The sequence below is a fragment of the Eutrigla gurnardus genome, assembly GCF_963514095.1.
Source record: "Eutrigla gurnardus genome assembly, chromosome: 21".
Lineage (NCBI taxonomy): Eukaryota > Metazoa > Chordata > Actinopteri > Perciformes > Triglidae > Eutrigla > Eutrigla gurnardus.
Window position 1 is genome coordinate 9,155,930 of NC_139932.1, and position 19,704 is coordinate 9,175,633.

Genomic DNA, 19,704 nt, shown 5'->3' on the forward strand with positions numbered 1-19,704 from the left:
CTAAGTCAAAATAAGGAAAATGCTGCACTTATTTTTGGCAACAATTAATATGATTTTGTGAGCTTAAGAAGAGAGATCCAGTGCAGCATTTAGATAATTGAAGATAATTGAATCATTCTTTACCTTGAATTAAAAGTTGCTCAATCTTACTCAAGCACATCTATGGGTTAATAGATTTGTATAAAATGTATATAAACATTAAAAACAAAAAACTACTTTTAAATAAGACTTGAGTATCGAGATATTCCCTCAACCACTGAAAACAACTGGAGCGTCAAATGTATAGGTAGACTACGTTACCCAGAAGCACTTGCTACCATAACATAACCACGGGGCGTCCTTATCCAATCGGAGCCCGACCATGATGTTCCCCTACTGACGTGTCGTATTCAGTTGTTGAGGAAAAACACAGGGTTGTTTTTCATGCTACGGTGCTTCTCTATCCGCCGTTAACCGCCAGTTATTACCAACAGACGGAACAATGTCGGAGCCCAGCAGGCAGGACATATCGGCTATTTTCAAGCGACTTCGCGGCATTCCTACGAATAAGGTAAGAGTTTCAGACAGCGGACGCCTGAACGTACGTTACTCTTCGTTAACAAGGAAGTTCAACTGACTGTCTGACACGTCGCACTTTGGGAAACGCCAAAGCTAGCTTTAATTTTTTTATCACCATAATATAACAATTAGTCAATACGTGTCACGTTGAGAATCGGTCGGCTTTGTTGAATTGCTGCCTGGTGACATTTGCCGCAGAAGGGTCCGTCAGAAAACTTCAACCCGGACCAGCAGACGTGACGTTATCGTTAGCCAAGCGCATGACAGCCTAGCTAGCTAACTACAGTTTGACAGTTGATATTAAGCTAGCTGTGATTGTTAAGGCTTGTTAGAAGCTCCTTAAAAGGACTTTCCTGAACACGCCGTGGTTACAGCCTGAATCACACTCATAACGCGTGTTCTTCTAACGGCGTGAAAGATAATTTCATTGCGAAATTCAACCTCCTTCGCCAACAGCTGTTTGAATCAACAGCCAGCTATACAAACAGGCGCTGCGGACCGTCAGCATTACAACCCTTCACGTCGTTTCCTCCCACGGTTTCCTATTTATATTTACTGTTTGCTCATGTATGGAACAGTTACATACCTATCTGTTTATGTGTTGACATTCTTTTTATCTCCTCCTCCCTCCTAGATTTGCTTTGACTGCTCAGCTAAAAACCCTAGTTGGGCCAGCATCACCTATGGTGTGTTCCTGTGTATTGATTGTTCTGGGACACACAGATCTCTTGGGGTCCACCTGACCTTTATCAGGTAAATCAGCCTTTATTTACACATTTATCAAGATACAAATTATAAATAATTAAAATAATTTAGATGGAAAACCGGTAGGATAGCAACACCTATAAAAGTAACAAATTAGTATATATTAAAAACAATGAAAATGTCTATTGAATTGGGTCACCTACTAGTGAGAAGTCTTTTCAAATCATGACATTGTTGTGTTACACAGGTCCACTGAGCTGGATTTCAACTGGTCGTGGTTTCAGCTAAGATGTATGCAAGTCGGAGGCAACGCCACTGCGGTAAGTACCTGAAGGCAACATATCGGCACACTATCAACAGATGTTAACGCCAGCATTGCGTGACACGCACACCTAATCCAACTTAATTTATCCTGTTGTCTCTCCTGTATCTGTTCAGGTTACATTTTTCAATCAACATGGGTGCACAACCAGTGCTGCCAATACCAAGTACAACAGCCGAGCTGCACAGCTGTACAGAGAGAAGGTTAAGACTTTGGCCACACAAGCCACCAGACGTCATGGCACTGAGGTAATGCAGACAGTTTGTTTGCTGTCTTGTATCATCTAAAGCTTGCAGGTTCTGCGGAGTAGAAGGAAAGCAGAATTGAACGATTAGATTAAAATAACTTTGGCTTCCTGCATACTTCCTCTTGCTTATCGCACTCAGCATGACATATACTGTATCTTCAAGCATATCATGTTTACCGCTCTTCTCCTGTACAGTTGTGGCTCGACAGTCAGGCTCCGCTCTCCCCGACGTCACCAGAAGACAAGCAGATTGATTTCTTCAGTGCGCATTCACAGGTATAGGGTCGTGCTTTCCTTGCCTAGGTGTGATTTTTTTATCCACATACTTGCTTGTTGGATACGTACACAGAGTGGCAGGCGAGTAGTAATCTCACCAAGTGTGTCTGTTTAATACCCAGGCTCTCCCTGACAATTTGAACATGGCCAAAACGAGTCTCAGCTCCTCTACATCAGAGAAGCCTTTAACCGGGGGAAAGGAGGAAGACAGTAACGGTATTCAACAAATGCAGACGTGCTCTACTTGTATTTATGTCATTCCCATGTTTGTGTCTCATCACATATGCATTGACTTTCCAGGCAATCTAGATGAAGGTCCGAGTGTGGACATGTTGAGTGCTTCGCCAAAATCAAATCCAGGTTGGTTTATATTCTTCACATTTAGGATTCCCCCATTTACTTAAAGACCTTTGTGAGTCTATAACGCTGTAGAAGAAGACCTATAACTGTAGAAGATGTAACTATGCTGTCCTTTTATCTCTCCAGAGCCTTCCTCTCTTCTTAAGAAGAAGCCAGCTGCTGCCAAGAAAACAGTATGCACTCATAGTTACTTCTGGTTGGACAGTACGCATTGTCATAAGTATGTGTGTTTTTGCATTCAACGCATGTTTTATAAAATGTGTCTCCTAGTTGGCTGGTAGGAAGGGTGGTCTGGGCGCTCAGAAGGTTAGCAGTAAGAGTTTCTCAGATCTGGAGAAGAAGGCTCAAGCTGCCGACAAGCTCAGAGAGAAAGAAGAGAGCACCGGTGCTACCAAGAAGACCTATCAGTCTGAGGAATCCATGTACGTGGCTTTGCTTCTTTATTATCGTTGATGTGTTTCTGTCTTGTTTTTGGTCAGTAAATGTCTTATGTTGTGGGGTTTTCCTTCTCAGCGCTCCGTCCCTGCGACTGGCCTGTCAAGATTTTGAGCAGCAGAGGAAAATGGAGGAGAAGAAGTTCAAGGGATTAGAGGGGAATAAGAAAGTGCAATCTGAGCGACTGGGCATGGGTCTGGGCATGAGGAGGTATGACGATGTTTCTTTCCGTTTCTTGCTTTCATCAGGTTGCACACAGTCATGAAAGACCTGGGAAAGTCATGGAATTACTACAATTTAGTAAAGGAGTAAAGTGGACTATTCCTGTTCTGTTTGTGTACATATACATATGGTCTACTCATTTTTTTATGGATCCTTGAAAAATCATGCACAAGCTGTGAAATTGTGTGGAAATCCTGTCTCATCGTGGCTGTTCTCTGTTCTTTGCAGCGGAGTGTCTCACTCTGTGACATCAGACATGCACATCATCCAGCAGGAGAGTCCAATGGGGACCAAGACCACCAAAGGACGACGGTTCACAGAGGACGATGATGACGAAGGGTCCTTTAGCGCTAGGTCAGATAAATATGATTCTATTACTGGTATTAATAACGTTTATTAGCTTCATTTTGTGTGCACAAATGCTATTTATTTATTTTTTTCATCTCTTATTATTCTGACCTTCTTGTTTCTTTAGGGTCATGTCCCGGTTTGAGGATCAAACAGAAACCTCACATAGTTTCTCCTCACGGTGGGATGATCGAGGCGAGGAAGGTGGCTGGATGAAGGAGAGCAAGAAACCAGAGCCAGACTTCTTCTTGACCTCCACTATATCACCACTGAATGACAGGTAGGATGTTGTGTGTTTTAATCTAAATCATGCACTAGAAATTTAACATTTTACTGTCAAAATACACAGCTATTATTACCTGATGGTTTATATCTGTTATATCATAATTGTTTACATTTGTGATCCTCGTTTGTTATCAGACCCACGGCCAGAAGAAAACCAGAAGCCGTACCAGTGTCAGACACAGGAGAAGCTCAGAAAAAGTTTGGAGGTGACGTGAAAGCCATCTCTTCTGACATGTTCTTTGGAAAACAAGATAACTCTGAGGTACAGAATGAGAACATGCATCCTGCCCTTTCCACATGTATTAGAGTTCACTTGCAGACTGCATGGTTCTTATTGTAGATGATCAATATAGTGTTTAATGTTTTATGCACGTACTGGAATTCTTGGTATACATATCCAGTTATGGATTTACTGTATCTGTATTTCTGTTCTTTAGTATGAGGCCAAAACACGACTGGAAAGATATTCTGGTAGTTCCGCTATAAGTTCAGCGGACCTATTTGATGATCCAAAGAAACAGGCTGGTAAGAAACTTCTGCACCATCACTGCCTTTACAAAAACAGTTCAATATCTGATTTACTTTCCTTTTAAATTTGAGGTATTGATGAATACAAATACATGTGTGTGTAAATACCTAAAGACACATTGAGAGTCAATGTTTACTCAGGTTGAGGTCACCATGTCAGAGTGTTCTCTGGACTTTCAGCATGTTGCAGAACAGAATAATGATACAAATAAATAGCTTTAATTATTCACTTATATCATTAAATTCATGTTTATATGTTTTATAATCCAATGATCTTTGCTTGGCTCGTGCACACAGCGAGTTCCTACCGTCTGACCAACGTGCTGCCCAACGCTCCTGACATGTCGCAGCTCAAACTGGGAGTGCGCTCAGTCGCAGGAAAGCTCTCCGTCATGGCCAGCGGCGTAGTTAGCTCGATTCAGGTCGGTGATAAATGCCACTTCAATCAAGATAATATCAACATCTTGTCTGACAAACATGAGGTCGGGTTCTCACTGCGTATGCTTTCTTTTTTTTCCAGGATCACTACAGCTCCTGAGACACCATCGCGTGTCTCCTCTTCATTTCAGCGCCCTTATAGTCGTCCTACAGTTTCCCAGTGAGTGGTGGTCACTCGTCCTGGGAGTGAGAGAAGGAGGGCAAATCTGTTGTATGGCAGAATTAAAATTGACCCACTGTATACATCTATATCTAGTTTTTTATTAGATAATGAATGTACAACGGTTAATGGAATCGAGAGGATCAAGCACAATGATTTCAGTGGGATTAAAGTTCCCCTGCAGGCTTCTTGAAGGGAAGATCTCTGTGTCGTTCAGCTATGAAGAATACTTAGTTTGCAGTTTATTGCTTAGTTTGCTTTGAGGTCTTTGGGTTTCATTATTTAGAACGATTAAGTGTAGCACAGGGTTTATGGTGTTTTTGAAGGATGGATTTGAGTTTTGATTCCTTTAGTTGATGAGGTGGGGAAAAAAGCAGTGGAGACAATTCAGCTATAAGTTTGTAATTGATTAGCATACTCCCACTCATCACATGCACTTTGTATTGTGCTGGTCGCACATTCCCACGGATTTGAAAGTGTCCTTTCTGTCCCCAAAGTGCACTTAAGTTTGCTCCTCTACAGACAGGACCAAGACCTGATGAAGAGGCCGTGGGGGACCATATATATATATATATACACATATATTTCTTAATCACGCATACAATCAGTTATATTGACTGAAATTGGGCTCGTTAGAACATAAGCTTCATTATCTGGCAAATAGTTATGTTTATTCTTTGTTTATTCATAGGCTATGGATCTGATATTATAAAAGGCCAACATGGCATGAAACATAAGCAGCTATTAAGAGTTTAAAGGAATAATTTGACATTTTGGGGAATTATATGTTCAGAGAGGAATGATATCCGTCTTCTCATCTCGGTGTATTCCTTAAGGAATCTACTTAATAGGAGTAGAATGGCCCTGCTAGATGTTGGTCAGTTGCACTATGTGTTGTTTTTTTCCTCTCAATCCTGTGTTTGGAATCGGACACTTTAAGACGTTGTAATTGATAACATGGTCGACGTCGTAACCTGTAGATTAATGAATGTTGAGAGGTCTTTTGATTACGCTTCGGTTTTAATTTGTAGCTGCTTTTGGTTTTTGTTATTTGTGTTTATCCGTCTGCTAAGACTTTCTACGTTGCCGCGTTTGATATCAAATTGAATGGCACACAATTAAGACTCTTACAGACTGGAATCTTCTGATGCAGTGGGACCTTTTGTAGCTTTCAGGCCCCATTGCACAGCAACACATGTCCACTTAAAATATGAATGTAAAAAAATCCCTTTAAAGCCTTCATTTTTTTTGTTGCTGTGACATACTGCCAAGGTCATATGTTTAATTCTGAGTTCGTAATCGGGCACAGACGGCACTAAATGTGGTGCTGTAGTGTCATTTTGGATTAGACACTGAAAAGCAATAGAAAACCAGGTCATCTGTTCATGGCTCTGGTATGGAATAACCGCGGCTTGTGCTTTAGCATTTCGGTAAAGTTTGTCATGATGCTGAAAATTATACTTCAGATGTCCAATTGTGCGGAGTTAAGGGACTCGAATTTGAAAAGCCCTGAAGGGGAACAAGGATGATTATATTACTGAGCAATGTCTGTACTGTTAATTCTTCTCAGGAGTTTGATTTGTGCTGTTGAATATGAAACACTAAAAATGAAAGTTGTAGTTGTCCTTCAGTGACCAAATATTTGTTTACTCCATCAATCTATGCCTTAGTCCAAAGATCTTTGTTTAACACGCCCTCTTATTGCAATATTGTGGCGTAACCCTGTACCCTGTTTGCACATTATTTGTTATAAATTGCATGTGGCAGCTTTTTTGCTTGGATGTACTGTATTGCAATTGAACCTTTGCCCTCTAAGTTGACCTTGCGCCTTTGCTAGACTTTCATTTTTGTTGGTCTTTATAAGATTATTTGTGTCTTCTGCTGTCGAATAATGTTAAACGTCACATAAAAGAATAGTAGCTTGTGTAATTTGCATGATCGTTGTAGTCAATAGGACACGCTGACATCCTGAATACAAGATGGCATACTGCTGTTGGGGCCCATTAAATAATGATGGAATCACAGAATTGTTCAATAAAAGTACTGTATCGTACTGCTTCATACGATGTTGTATAGGGCTTTGAATTTCCATTTATAGAAAGCTACAGATAATCACATTTTGACATATTTTGGCACTCAAAATGTAAGTAAGACTTTTTGGAAACTTGCCAAATAAATGGCTTGTGCCGAAGCTTTTTTTTGCCTGGTTATTTTGCACAGAAACTGTTTGGTTTACTAACAGTCCAAAACACAAACATAATCACTTCAAAATAATATAAAACAGTGAATCCTCACATTGGACAAGAATCAGGAGATGTTTTTTGTTTTGTTTTTTTTGCTTAATCACTGGCTTAAATTATTATGTTAAGTTAGTTTCTCTTCACCAACCAATAAATGAATTGATAAATTGTCTCAGCTTGTAATTTAAAAACATTCAGGAAAAATGCTGGCAGGCGCTTACGTGGCTGGCTGAGGCGTTTACGGTCCTTCTTATGCTGTCAGGAAAATCCGTTTTCACATTTCAACGATGTGTATCGATGAAACAATTTGTCAAACGCAGTTGAATTTTTTAAAATGTTTGTTTAAAACCAACGTGCTTGAGGTTTGTGATAAAACTGCGCTGTATTTGTAACAGTATTTATTTGTAACTCAGCAAATCTGTGAATCATTGTACGTCCGATTTAAGGACGAGAACTTGAACGCAGCATTTCCCCAAGGAAACAGGGTAAGGATTGTTTTAGCGCTAACGGACTAAACATCCTGCCGTTATTTATACTTTTCACGTCCCATTAGCAGCCTACATTATGACCTATCCAGTGAAGGCAGTGTTTTACTTTAGTCTACGCAGTGACGAATAGCTGGTTAGACTTTATCCGACTGTTTGGGGTGTTGAATTCCTTCAAAGTAAAAGCCACCGACGGTGCGCCAGCGTGCTAACATGCCCGGTGAGTTAAAACAGAGGAAGAAGTCTCAGAAACAGAGCGATGAATTCGCTGCAAATGGCAAAGATGAAGCCCAGAAAGCGAAGACTGACGCTGGGAACAACGCGGGACTAAAGGAAACGTCTTCGAGTTTGGATATTAGAAGTCTAATGTGCTTGTTGTCGCTGGCAGCCTGCGGGGCTCTGAGCTGGTGAGTCACCAACACTATCAAAAGTAATGCTTTCAGTCTACTTTTTATCATTTAATTGTTGTAATGTGTGTCTTGGTGTCAGGGTGGTGCTGCAGCAGAATGAGAGGTTTTCCGAAATCGAGGAAAAGTACACAACTCTACACGGAAAGACTTCCAGTCTGTTCGACATGGAGGAAGAAGTCCTGAAGGTTTCTAAGAAGGTAACGTCCGCAGCTGCTGGGAGGGATGGAGCTTTAAAGGGCCAATTCACCCAAAATACACGCACACACAATTTACCCCATGCAGAATATGCTTGCATTTCCAGGTTTTTCAGAAATTGTCTGTATTTTCACCCCCAATATAATATATGTGAATGGAATTTAATACAAGCTAATATATATTGGCATATGTTTACATCTTATTGAAGGAAGAACTGTTGGTGCACCATAAATACATTTTCATCTCAATTGTATTTAGGTGTGGGCAAGAAACACCTTCTCCTTCGACGTTTCTCTTTACCAGTTCACTTATACTGTACACAATGCCTTTGTGTATGCATGCTCACCGTGTGTATCAGTTCTATACTGAGGACCGTAGAGCTCCCACAGAAACAGCCCTCCTGTTTTGTGTTGCGGCCGCAGCTTGCCGCCTCTGAAGACGACCTACAGGAGGCGCTCTCCACCGTCTCCTTGGCAACACGACTCCAGCAGGACATCGCCACCCTCCACGCCGCCGTCGTGGTGATGCAGGCCGACGAGAACTCCGCCTCCCGCGACCTGCAGGCGGTCAACGCCCACTTCCTGAACGTGACGGAGACGTGGCAGGAGAATCTGTCCGCCATCACCTCTGACCTCGCCGCCCTCAAGGCCGAGTCGCGGCAAGCTCACGCCGGAGCCACGGAGCGGGTGAACGAGGCCGAGCAGAGGGCCCGGACGCTGGCGGAGAGGTTGGAGGAGCTGGAGGACAGCACGAAGAGGAACGCCCGAGCTATGGAGCGCACAGAGGGGGACGACACAAAGCGGTTGGAGGATCACCTGGACTGGAACACCAAGCAGATCCACTACCTGGAGGAGCAGATCGGCAGACTGACCAAGAGGGAGGCTGAGCTCAGCTCCCAGCTCCAGGAGCACATTCCCCGGGCGCAGGAGTGCGAAAAGCACCTGCCCGAGGTGGAGGCGGCGGTGCGCTCCATCCTGAGGCTGGCGGGTGATCTGAGCGGAGCGGAGAAGCGCCTGGAAGAGGTGACATTACAGGTGTTTGGCACAGAGGACAGCATGCTGAAAGCACTCAACGAGATCCTTCAGATCAGGCAGGAGCTGGACACCCTGCAGGCTCACAACAGCATCCTCAAGATGAAAAACGAGTTGTCCGTGGTCAAAGAGGCGGTCCATGAACTCACCATGGTGCTGAGGGGAAATGTAGTCGACAGCCAAATAGACTCTGACACTCTGGAGGACGAAGAATGGAATGAGGAGGATTGGGAAAAAGATGACAAGGATGAGGCTACTCTCCTATTTGATGACCTCACTGAATGATGTCATTGTTTTGGGTCAACCAGAAATAAGGAGTGGCCCCACCTTACTATATGCCGTTTAAAAAATTCCTGTAGCCATCAAAGCTCACAGTATTAATGCACCATATTACACAGTAGAGCGAATAATATTTATTTTAATATTTGTTTAGAGTGAAGTGACACATTTTAGCCGTCTTCTGCAGCATTCTTTCCACATGATTAGAACTGAAACAATTAGTCAATTAATCAATTAGTTGATTGACAGAACATTCCATATCCTCTAGTTGTAGCTTCTGAATTTTGTTGATTTTCTGTTTTTCTTTGTCTTATTCAATCACAAACTGAATATTGTTAAGTTTTGGACTGTTGTAATAATAATACAAAATAATCAGTTGCAGGCCTTTCAATGTTACCTCAGATTTGATGCAGGAATGGCTTTTGTAAATTTTGATGACTTTTATATTTCAATGTAACGTTGGCTTTACCTGTTGACAGCATGATAATCACTCCATCACTGAACTTATTTAATAAAATCACATTTTTTACTGAAACGTCTGATTTGCATTTAATCCTCTTGTGGAAGGGAATGAAATGATGCCTTTTAATGTATGATTCCTTTAAAGAACTGACACCTCCTGAACACCCATGTCCTGTTTCAGTGCGAGAGCGTCCGGCTGATGCTGGAGGGTCTCGGGGGTGAGCGGGCGGCTCTGCGGCCTCAGCTGGAGGTTTTGGAGCTGGACGTGAGCCGGCTGAAGGAGTGGGCCTCGGGACTGGATGAGAAACGAGCCCAGCTGCAGACCAGCCGGACTTCACTGCGAGACGCCGTGGGACTGATTGAAGCGCGCACCTCCACCATCACAAAGGACTTTGTCAACAAGGTATGTCAGATTGGGAGAATATGCTGTTAAAATGTCTCGGAGCTCAAGATGACAACATGTTTTATCCTCTCAACGGTCACAGTTTTAAATCACCTTTGAGAAGCTGCAACCACGAAAAGAAGTACCTTCCATTGCTGGAGAAGAGATCCCATCTTCAACATTAGAACCTTCCTGTTGCTATTTGGAAAATGGATTTCCAAGCCTCTGTTCCTCTGTGTCCCCCCCACTAGGTGGCGTCAGTGAGGACAGACGTGCGCAGGATGGACGGCCTGAAGTCCGAGCTGGAGGCTCTGCTGGATCAGGTGACGGAGCTGGAAGCCAAGACGACTCAGGCGGAGCAGAGCATGGTCAAGCGCATCGGGGACGTGCTGGTCAACAGCATCGACAGAGTCTCAAAGCTCCGCAGCACGTCCGAACGCAACACTCAAGCCATAGAGCAGTTCCGTAAGCGCATCCCCGAACTCACGGCCGCCGACGGACAGATCTCCGAGCGCCTGAGGGAGCTCGAGAGCGGCAGAGCGCGTATGATAAGAACATTGACCTTTGCCAGCGACCTCAAACCAAAGGTCGCCACCATTAAGAGGGACTTCGGGGCGTTTGAGCCTCAGCTGTCAGACCTGACTCTGAGGATAGGAAGGCTGGCCGAGGAGCTCATGAAGAGAGAGCAGGAGTTGGCCGAGCTCAGACAGACACTGGCTAACCTCACTGCAGTGGAGGGAGATCTAAGTGTTACAACTAAGCAGGTTAGAGAAATAGCTGATTCATCTGATGTCGGAGAGATGGAGCGGCCAACATGAGCAACACACTTTTACATCTTAGTTCAAGGTTTTCTTCTTTACCTTACTTTTGGATTTTTTCAGCATTTCCATCCGGTCAACTGTCATACTGCTGTTTGAAGGTTTACTACAATAAACCTTTTTATTACACCAAACTCTGATTGTCTGCAAACATTAACCTATTAAATAGCTAGTCAAAGTAAAACCAACGCCCCAACAAAAATAAGTATTAACATGAACAATCTGGCACCTGGTCTAGTTGTAATGTGCTTTTGAAGTTTGCATGAAGCAGGTTCAGCAAGTTTGCTTCCTTCGTTACCTGGTTGACTGACTACCAGTATGTGTGTTTCTCAGAGGTGGGAAGTACAAATACTTCATTCACACGTTGCGTCTACGTGATGGTGAGGGGAATGGAAATGTAGACAAATATTTTGGCATTACAATGTTTTTTTTTTGTTTTGTTGAAGGCATTCAAAGGTGGGGCCCTAAATGTTGGGTAATAGGAACAGATGACATTTTTAGGCAATACACCTATTGTTTTCTTTTTTTTGCCGAGAGTTCTAGACTCCACCCTCATGTTTGGAAAATATGAATCTACAGCTAGCAGACTGGAAAAAGAGGGGAAACAGCTACTAATGTCAGTGGTTTGTAGTTGTACTGGTCCTGGCCAAGAAATAGTCTGGCACGTAGCTGGATTCTCATTTTTTCAATCTAGTTTTTGGATTTTAACAAAGCTAAGTGGTCACGTGCATCCTCTGTATATTTAGATGGGTTAGATTTACAAGTCTCGTCATGGATTGTAAGTAATGTGGTGCAGCTGGATGTGGGAGGTTTACTGAATGATTTGTGGTATTTTAATTACGCAATTGAGATGGAATTAACAATTGTAACGCCTGTGGGTTTATCACACCCATCAATTGAATTCCCACTCATACAATCAATCCATCACCCACAAGAAATTCACAGCTTTAGGTCAACAAGAGGTTTTTATTCTTGGACAAAAAAAGAAACGCATAGTAAACAAAGGAGTGTTCAATAATTATTGCATTTGGTTGGTTTTTAAAAAAACAACAACAACAACAGCCTTGGCACAGAAAATGTAACAAATAATAACATTAAAAAAAAAAAAAAAGGAACTACAGTGCAGAATGAGTGTGGATTTGGATTCACAGATCAGCAGTAGGCTAAAGCTCTGCCCCTCCCTCCTGACCTAACTCCTCACATCTCTACTTCTCTACTCAGATGTGCAGCGACATGACATCAGCCATCAAGCTTGGGAGAAACAATTCTTCATGAAAACAGGAAGTGTTGCGGTCACCCTTCGGGGGAATCATTATTGTCATGTTTTGTTGGGTATCCTGATGTCACTTTTGCGAACTCAAACTCCCTTCTTCGTCTTCTTGGCGTTGGATAAGCCGGCGAGTGTCTGAGTTGTGTCCTGCAGAGCTTTCTGAAGAGCGGAAATGGCCTGATCGTGGCCTTCTAGCTTGGCTGCTTTGGTTTCCAAGCCGGCCAGCAAGCTCCTCAAGCTCTGCAGCTGCTCCGGCTTCACGCTGCTGCTGCTGCTCTCCTCCACCGCAGCGAGCCTCTTCTCCACCTCCTCCGCCTGCTGAGCCAGGCTGGAGTCCTTCGAAGACAGCTTGGTCTGGGAACTGCCCAGGGCGGCCATGTTGGACTGGAGCTCCCCCAGACTGCTTCTCAGGGCCTCCGTCTCCTGCTCCATGCTGGTTCTGACTCCCTGCACGGCCTTCTGCTGTGCAGCCAGGGCGCTGTCCTGGGTGTCGTGTTTGGCGAACATCGCTTCCATTCTGGATCTGATGTCTGACACCGATGCCAGCAGTGAATCTCCGCTCTCCTCCGATATTTTCACTCTGGCCTCGAGGTCCTCTGATCTTTTCTGGAATTGAGTGGCTTCTGCCTGCACCTGCTTCTCCACGCTGCGGACCGCCTCGGCGGCCTGCTCCACGCCGCTCTCCAGGATCATGGCCTTGTCCTTCACAGCCTGGACATCGGATTCTGCTGCAGACAGCGACTGCCTCAGATTCCCTACGTTCTCTTGCACTGCCGACCTCACCGTTCCGATCTCCTGAGACAGTGAGTCGACTTCCTGGTTACGGGTCTGGAGCTCTGACCTCACCGCGCCTATCTGCTCCCGGATTGAATCAACTGAGGCGTCGGCAGCCTGTTTGTCCGTTCGGATTTCGGCCACGGCATCGACGATGGCAGAGAGCTCCTGTTTGATGAGCGTCGGGTCTTCCATGTCATCCAGGCGGGCCTTGAGATCAGCCAGCTGGCTCTGGGCTTCGCCCTGAGCCTCGGTGAACTCCGCCACGCTGGCCGCGATGGACTGACTCACTTCGGCCAGACGCTCCTCCACGGTCTTCTCCAGAGAGGAGAAGTCCCTCTCTCGGGACTCCTTCACCTCCTTGATGCCCTCTGAAAGTTCCCTGAGTAGATTGTTCTGGAGCTTCTGGAGGGCCTCCTCCACCCGCCTGGTCTCCACCTCGCCCCTCTTCATCCGTACGACGGCCCCCTCCAGCTCCACCCGCGTGATGCCCAGTGATGACTCCAGCCCGTCCACGACACTGCTCAGAGACTCCACCTGTACAAGACCATCATCAGATCATCATCCATTACTATACAATAACTAAAAACCATGTATGTGTCCAAAACATCAGGAGCTACGTGTGTTAAAGGAGGTATTTTGCATATTAAACATATATTGAACACAGGTGAGCTCCCACCCAAAGTAAACTAATGCAGCAAACACGTTCCAACCGTATGTTTGCATAAAAAGAGAGTCATCACAACTAGAGTGGAGGTAAATATTTGTAGTGTACACTGGTCACATATACACCGTGTACTTTACAGCCAGGAAGTGAGGAGAGAATGAATGAAAGAGGAGAGGACTTCAGTTAAATAAGCTAATATACTTGAGTTTGCATGCAATCACACTGACATGTTTTTTTTATTATTATTCCTGCAAAAGAGACTGATCAGACATCACTGATTTAGTACTTTATAAAACAAAGGCAGGGGGTCCCTTTCTCTGCAGGAGACAATGTGATCCATCTTTATCTGCCTTACAATCAGCATCGACTTATATTTCTAAGACAAAATAAGACAAAACTATAATAATAATGAAGAAATAGTTTATTTTCACACGGTTTGAAACTTTTATTGTTTACTTATGGACTTTTGCTGGATGAATAGTAGTAGTCCATCACCGTGGTTGACCAGACCTGCCCAACCCCCAACAGAACATCCAGTACCACAAGGAATATATGGACACTTATGTAATATCCAACATAAAAAACCCGAGGATATACATTTCCCATATCTACTTTTGTATTTCCCTGTAGGGGGTTGTGAAAGAAGTTTGAGATCCTTGTTTAATGTCCCTCCCCCCATTGATTCACATCCTTCTCTACCTACCTGTTGAACGACGCTCTCCATTTTTCCGCTCAGCTCCGCGCTTTGCCGTGCGCTCTCTGCCTGTCCGGCGCTCGTCTCCCTGAATTCCTCCACGACTTGCTGGAAATAAAAAGCAGCAAAGCCGACAGCGCCCAGTAACGCGACATAAAACACCGTGGTGGCAACGAGCCCGAGGCAGCTGCCCGATCGTGGCCCCTGAGGCCCGGGGCCACTCACCCCGTTGCCGGTGGTCTTTGGGCTCTTCTTCGGCGCGTCATCTTGGCTGGACGGGGCGCTCTTCTCGGCCGAGCTGCTCTTCTGTCGGTTTTTCGCAGTCATCGTCGCTGAGATAAATGTGTGTGTGTGTGTGTGAGATGAGAGCTGGTGGTTTTTTGCAGTCGTGGATGGAGAGTATTCCCAGTCCAGGCCCACTAACTGGACCAGTAGCGTATCAGGGAGCTCGTCGTGTCTTTCCACGGGGCATTTGGCGTTGAGGTATGCGGATGGGGGCTGTCCTATGTTCAACTGCAGGCTCTGGTGCGCTCCAATGACAATAAAACACAGGGAGACAAGGAAAACACTTTTTTTTTTTACACCAAAAACTAGATCAGCCAGTATTTCTGCAGAAGCATCTCTGGCGCAACAGCAGTGACCTTTCATAATAAGATGGTTTATGCATCTGAAGTAAGTTTTCCAAAAATGCCCCACAGGATCAAAATAAGCACAAACTCTAACTTTTAAAGTAATTTCAAGTTATACATGTCACTGATTTAATGAAGGACACACCATGCACCACCTATGGGACAAAACCAATGTAACAGTGTGTGAAGTCTTTCTCCATGTGTCAGCGTCGTCTATTATAACTCTGTTTCACTGCGACGCGCGTCTAATATCGCAGACTGATGCAAACTTCCTGCAACCGGTTCCTGCTGCAGGGAGGGGCTGTTTTTTTCTTCTTCCCCCTGGTTCGCTCCTCCTTTCATACGTGGCAGCTGAAGGCTGCTGTTAACCCCGAGATCTCTGCACAGAGCCGCTCATCAGGCTCAGCAGCTGAAGTCACAGCTTTTTACGTCCGCTGACAGGAGAAGCGAAAAAGTCCAACTCGTTTCTCTGCATTTCATTCATTCGCAATACGAGTGAGTGCCTTAGATTGTGTTTGCAAGCAAATGAACACAATATGCATTGCATAGTTCTTTTAACAGTACGCAAAGGAACAAAAAATAATAATATTACAATTATTTTTTTTTCATGGCCTTACTATCATATCACGATTTCTATGCTACTCCATCATAATTCTTTCCACCTTTTTTTATATACTCATGCAAGAGGTCATCTAATGTTTATGAAAAAATCAAGTAATTTTTTTTCTCCTTATATGCTTATTCTTGTTATTATGTGTCAAGCATGTTTACATTCTCGTTATGAACACTAGATGTCACTAACAGAGCGTTTTTTGGTTGAGAGCAAAACAACAACGCCGATAAATGCCCTGGAGCAATGTCCACAGTATATACAATGTATACAAGGTCAAACTGTCAAACAATGAAGAAAGCAATGCTAAACCTTATTTGCAAACTTTTATAACAACAATAACAATAATAGTAATACATTATAAAAATTGATAACTGCCATGCCATTTGAGTTTAGTATCTATATTTTGTATTTAAATAGTTGAATAAAATCAGATTGTTATGGTTATATCATATAGGTCACACCGACATGCCTGAGTTAAGGTACACTCCCAAAATAGGTAAAATATCGTTTCAGCTGTGTTGTGCCAGAGGGAATTAATATTTAATGTATATGAAACAATATGTAAATTATCATGGCAACGTATGCAGTAATTGGAAAGTAATGTTTTGGGGTAAACATCATTTCCTATGACTCCTTTCTCGAGTGTGACGGTGTCCAAACGATTCCTGTATCTCTATAAATATAAAAACCTACAGTTCGCACCCTTTTTCGTCTTTGAGTTGCGGGGTTTACTACGAGATCCTGAACGCATCACGACGCCCCGCCTCGACGCCGTGACAACCGACGCCGTTCTTCCGACGCGCTGTCCAGGTGTTCGCTGTATGATATTGCAGAGACCTGCCGGACCGTTTTCGGAGCTTTATCAGTGTATCTTCATGACATGGCCTAACGTGATATGTATTGCCCACGAGCCCGGCTGTCACTCGGACGTCTGAGACGCCGTTTTTCCGCCCCAACTCCCTTATCTCTCAGAGAATGAAGCGGGAACACCGTAAAAATGAAGACTGACAAGGGGATGAGAATTTGAGCTGAGAGTGTGTGTGTTTAACTCGGGTGGGAAAAGCTAGCGGTTCAGCTAGCCAGTTAGCTCAGACAGCTCGGGACACCCGGCCGGCCGGCGGGCTCGCTTATCGGATTTGTGCGGCCATGGCTGGGCTCATAAAGAAGCAGATCCTGAAGCATCTCTCCAGGTCAGTCCTGAACTGTGTTAGCGGGCGGGGAGTGGTAGAGGGAAGGATGACGGAGGGGGTTTAAACTGTCACACAGCCGTTAGCTAGCAAAAATGTTGGTTTAACGTCGCCGACGGGACGCAAAAACAAGTGTAACCTTTTTCTGAACGTGAATAGAGACGTCTCCTCTTGTCTTTTCGTAAGTTAGCTCGCACCCCCCGTTGTCAGTGCGACTGTCAGCTGCGTTTTCAGTTGACGTACCCCTCACTGACCCGAGACGTGGCTAGTGGCAGCAGCTAACTTGCTAACACCGGGGTTAAGCTAGTGGAGGGCTAATCCCTCCGTACCTGCTGTAGCAGGTTGAACCAGTCCAGTGGTTGAGTCAGATTGTTTAAAGCAACAATCTCAGCCTTCGCCCGAGGGAAGTTAATGTAAGCTAAAAATAACACTGACTTGCAACACAAAGCACACAATTATGAGATAACTACTTAACATTTGACATTTCTATTTAGATAATTGGCGAAGCAGCGTGCAAGAGCAATTCAGGGGAGGGTTTACACGTATTTAAATCCAGCTTATCTGGTCTTTTCACCACTGTGCCTCCCTATCACAACTAATCCACAATATGCACATAACACAATATCAATTAGAGAGGGACATTTGCTTTAAAAACATTTGACAGCATTTTTTATCACCTGGTAAGCACCCTTTTATGTATCTAGAGATAAATTAACCTAATATTGCTATTGTAAGGCCCCGTTTATTATTTTAATGTTTTGCTGTTCAGCTCGACCTGCTTTACATGCATTATTTATTCTTTTCCACTGTCCCTCAAGGGACTTTCAATGGACTACTTCCTTTATTTGTTCCAGGGGCAGAAACACAGAGCGCTGTCTTCCTCCCCTGATCTGCTACCGACCAGTACCATCAAACAGAAGAGTGTATTGTGTATATAGTTGTAGCAGTATGTAAAACTCATAGGTGGACAAAGCTTACATGAAGCATTAGCGATGACAGCTGTCACGTTTATATTGCAGCTCACAGATGATGACTAAGTCTTGGAAAATCAGTATGCTCATCAGTATGCAGGTGGACCAGCTGGTCTTTAAAAGAAAATGCACAAGGATGATCGTGCTTGTTGAGAAAAGTATTTGTGATTACTCATTTGTGATTGATTAGTTACTCTCTTGTTAATACCTTCATAGTGTTTCGGATTGCTTTGTCCTTCAAGTCCTTACACATTGCCATCTGTCTGTATTATCCACAACACGCAGCCGATGAGAGGCTTGTCCTTCATTGTCCCACTACGCTATGTTTGTGTGTTAGTGTCTCCTTGTGTCGAGATAATGCATGAGTGGTTCTGCACATGACTGTGCATGCCCTCTGCAGCATTAGCATCAACATTGACAGGAAATGAGTAGAGGAAATAGTCGTGATGTCATCTTCTTTGGGCTTGTCTTCTGATCTTCTTTGTCCCGGCCTGATTGGTTTGGCACTGAGCAGAAGCTGACCGGTCAGCCAATCCTGCGCCGTTCAGTGTAGTGATGTCATGGTAAGAGTGCTGGTGTGAGAAAGCCAAATCAGCATCACCTTGTATTGTATACTGTATGGCTGCAAATAAATTAGGGTATTATGCATCGTGCCTGGAGGATTTAGTTCGAGGATGGGTTAAATTTTTTTTTTGCTCTCTCGCCAGCACGCGCCAGGAATATAGCACTGCTTATTCATACACACTTCTGTAGGTGTGCTTACACAGCTACTGGTTATGTTGTGGGTGTCAACATGTCAGCCTCCATGCTAAGCGTATGCAGAGGACAGGACGATTCTGTTTTAAGCGTGGTGGCACCACCATCTCTTACAGCTCATTGACTCAGAAGTCTTTAATGGCTGTTCTTGCCCAAGACATGTGCACTGAGGCATGTATGACACATTAAACTAGTTGAGAGGGCCTTTTTTGTTGTTGTTGTACAATGCGACCCGTTAGAAGAAGCATTGTGTGTGACATTTCATGTGCAAGGATGAGTTTCTTAATGTTTAGTGACATGACTGAGTTGTCGGCCTGCATTTGTTCCGTGTTGCTGTTTTCCTAATGTGGGAGCGTATTGATTGAGGAGGTCGAACCTGGGTAGCCCCTTGGGAACGATTTGATGACAAGGTGTCTGTTGGTCTGCATTCCAGACAGGTTTAGGTTATCGACAGGACCCTGGCCCACAGCCAGACACAGTGAGATCCTGTTACACATGCACACACAAATATAGATGGATGGAGGGACGGCTTAACACAGTGAGACTCTTTATTCTTTCTCTTAAGTTCTCCCAAAGGAGAGCTTGTCTTGCTTTCACATGGAGGTTGATGGGTCACAGGCTTAGCTTGTAGATATTCTGACCCAGGAGCTTAATTACAGGTGTTGAAGAATGAGTGTCTTACTTTCTATTAATGATTGGTCTTGTGACAGAGATAATGCATTCCCAGATGGAGCTCTGTAGAGAAAAGGAGATGGTGATTGCCTCTTACTTACTTTTGCTCATTCCTTTTTTCCTTTCCTCTACCTTTGCTTTCCTTTTGTCTGTTAGCTGCTAAGAATGTGTTATACCCACCTTTTTAGAAGATTATCACGAATTGAACGAGTTCATGAGCTGAGAGATTAGTCTTATTTTCTGGTATGCAAGGTTCATTAAGTTGGGGTGTTATATGCGAGGTGA

At 44.0% G+C, this 19,704-nt stretch overlaps 4 protein-coding genes across 7 annotated transcripts in view; 3 read left to right on the forward strand and 1 right to left on the reverse strand.

The window, feature by feature from the left end:
- The first annotated feature begins 366 nt into the window (after nt 1-366).
- Nucleotides 367-5,383, forward strand: arfgap3 (ADP-ribosylation factor GTPase activating protein 3). The gene is made up of 16 exons (XM_084038886.1): nt 367-550; nt 1,193-1,311; nt 1,511-1,583; nt 1,702-1,833; nt 2,028-2,108; nt 2,231-2,324; nt 2,409-2,468; nt 2,595-2,641; nt 2,739-2,890; nt 2,982-3,113; nt 3,354-3,479; nt 3,601-3,753; nt 3,894-4,020; nt 4,196-4,283; nt 4,584-4,708; nt 4,807-5,383. Exons 1-16 carry the CDS (start codon nt 482-484, stop codon nt 4,822-4,824), a joined length of 1,596 nt encoding a protein of 531 aa, XP_083895012.1. The 5' UTR covers nt 367-481; the 3' UTR covers nt 4,825-5,383.
- Nucleotides 5,384-7,584: 2,201 nt separating this feature from the next.
- Nucleotides 7,585-11,532, forward strand: ikbip (IKBKB interacting protein). Of its 2 annotated transcripts, XM_084038580.1 has the most exons (4): nt 7,585-8,016; nt 8,099-8,216; nt 10,168-10,389; nt 10,620-11,532. In XM_084038580.1, the coding sequence occupies exons 1-4, from the start codon at nt 7,823-7,825 to the stop codon at nt 11,184-11,186; spliced, it is 1,101 nt and encodes a 366-aa protein (XP_083894706.1). In that variant the 5' UTR covers nt 7,585-7,822; the 3' UTR covers nt 11,187-11,532. The 2 variants fall into 2 exon arrangements, with proteins under 2 accessions (XP_083894706.1, XP_083894705.1); XM_084038579.1 differs by lacking the exons at nt 10,168-10,389; nt 10,620-11,532 and adding an exon at nt 8,637-10,020.
- A 578-nt stretch (nt 11,533-12,110) lies between these two features.
- Nucleotides 12,111-15,064, reverse strand: ckap4 (cytoskeleton associated protein 4). The gene is made up of 2 exons (XM_084038382.1): nt 14,601-15,064; nt 12,111-13,767 (listed from the first exon to the last, which is right to left on the reverse strand). The coding sequence occupies exons 1-2, from the start codon at nt 14,916-14,918 to the stop codon at nt 12,544-12,546; spliced, it is 1,542 nt and encodes a 513-aa protein (XP_083894508.1). The 5' UTR covers nt 14,919-15,064; the 3' UTR covers nt 12,111-12,543.
- Nucleotides 15,065-16,651: 1,587 nt separating this feature from the next.
- bltp3b (bridge-like lipid transfer protein family member 3B) overlaps nt 16,652-19,704 on the forward strand; it is a 28,697-nt gene continuing 25,644 nt past the window's right edge. The window contains exon 1 of one of the 3 annotated variants that reach the window (XM_084039287.1): nt 16,652-17,023. In XM_084039287.1, the coding sequence (XP_083895413.1) occupies nt 16,980-17,023 (44 nt within the window). In that variant the 5' untranslated portion in view covers nt 16,652-16,979. The remainder of the gene's footprint in view (nt 17,024-19,704) is intronic. The other 2 variants (XM_084039285.1, XM_084039286.1) reach the window with 2 other exon arrangements.

Bases quoted from the DNA above. Each gene is read 5' to 3' on its own strand.
- ikbip (XM_084038579.1), top strand. From the start codon at position 7,823: ATGCCCGGTGAGTTAAAACAGAGGAAGAAGTCTCAGAAACAGAGCGAT. The intron at 8,017-8,098 runs GTGAGTCACCAA...TCTTGGTGTCAG, and splicing joins GCCTGCGGGGCTCTGAGCTG to GGTGGTGCTGCAGCAGAATG. The intron at 8,217-8,636 runs GTAACGTCCGCA...TTGCGGCCGCAG, and splicing joins TCCTGAAGGTTTCTAAGAAG to CTTGCCGCCTCTGAAGACGA.
- ckap4 (XM_084038382.1), bottom strand. From the start codon at position 14,918: ATGACTGCGAAAAACCGACAGAAGAGCAGCTCGGCCGAGAAGAGCGCC. The intron at 13,768-14,600 runs GTAGGTAGAGAA...GGTCTTGTACAG, and splicing joins TGGAGAGCGTCGTTCAACAG to GTGGAGTCTCTGAGCAGTGT.
- arfgap3 (XM_084038886.1), top strand. From the start codon at position 482: ATGTCGGAGCCCAGCAGGCAGGACATATCGGCTATTTTCAAGCGACTT. The intron at 1,312-1,510 runs GTAAATCAGCCT...TGTGTTACACAG, and splicing joins GTCCACCTGACCTTTATCAG to GTCCACTGAGCTGGATTTCA. The intron at 3,114-3,353 runs GTATGACGATGT...TGTTCTTTGCAG, and splicing joins ATGGGTCTGGGCATGAGGAG to CGGAGTGTCTCACTCTGTGA.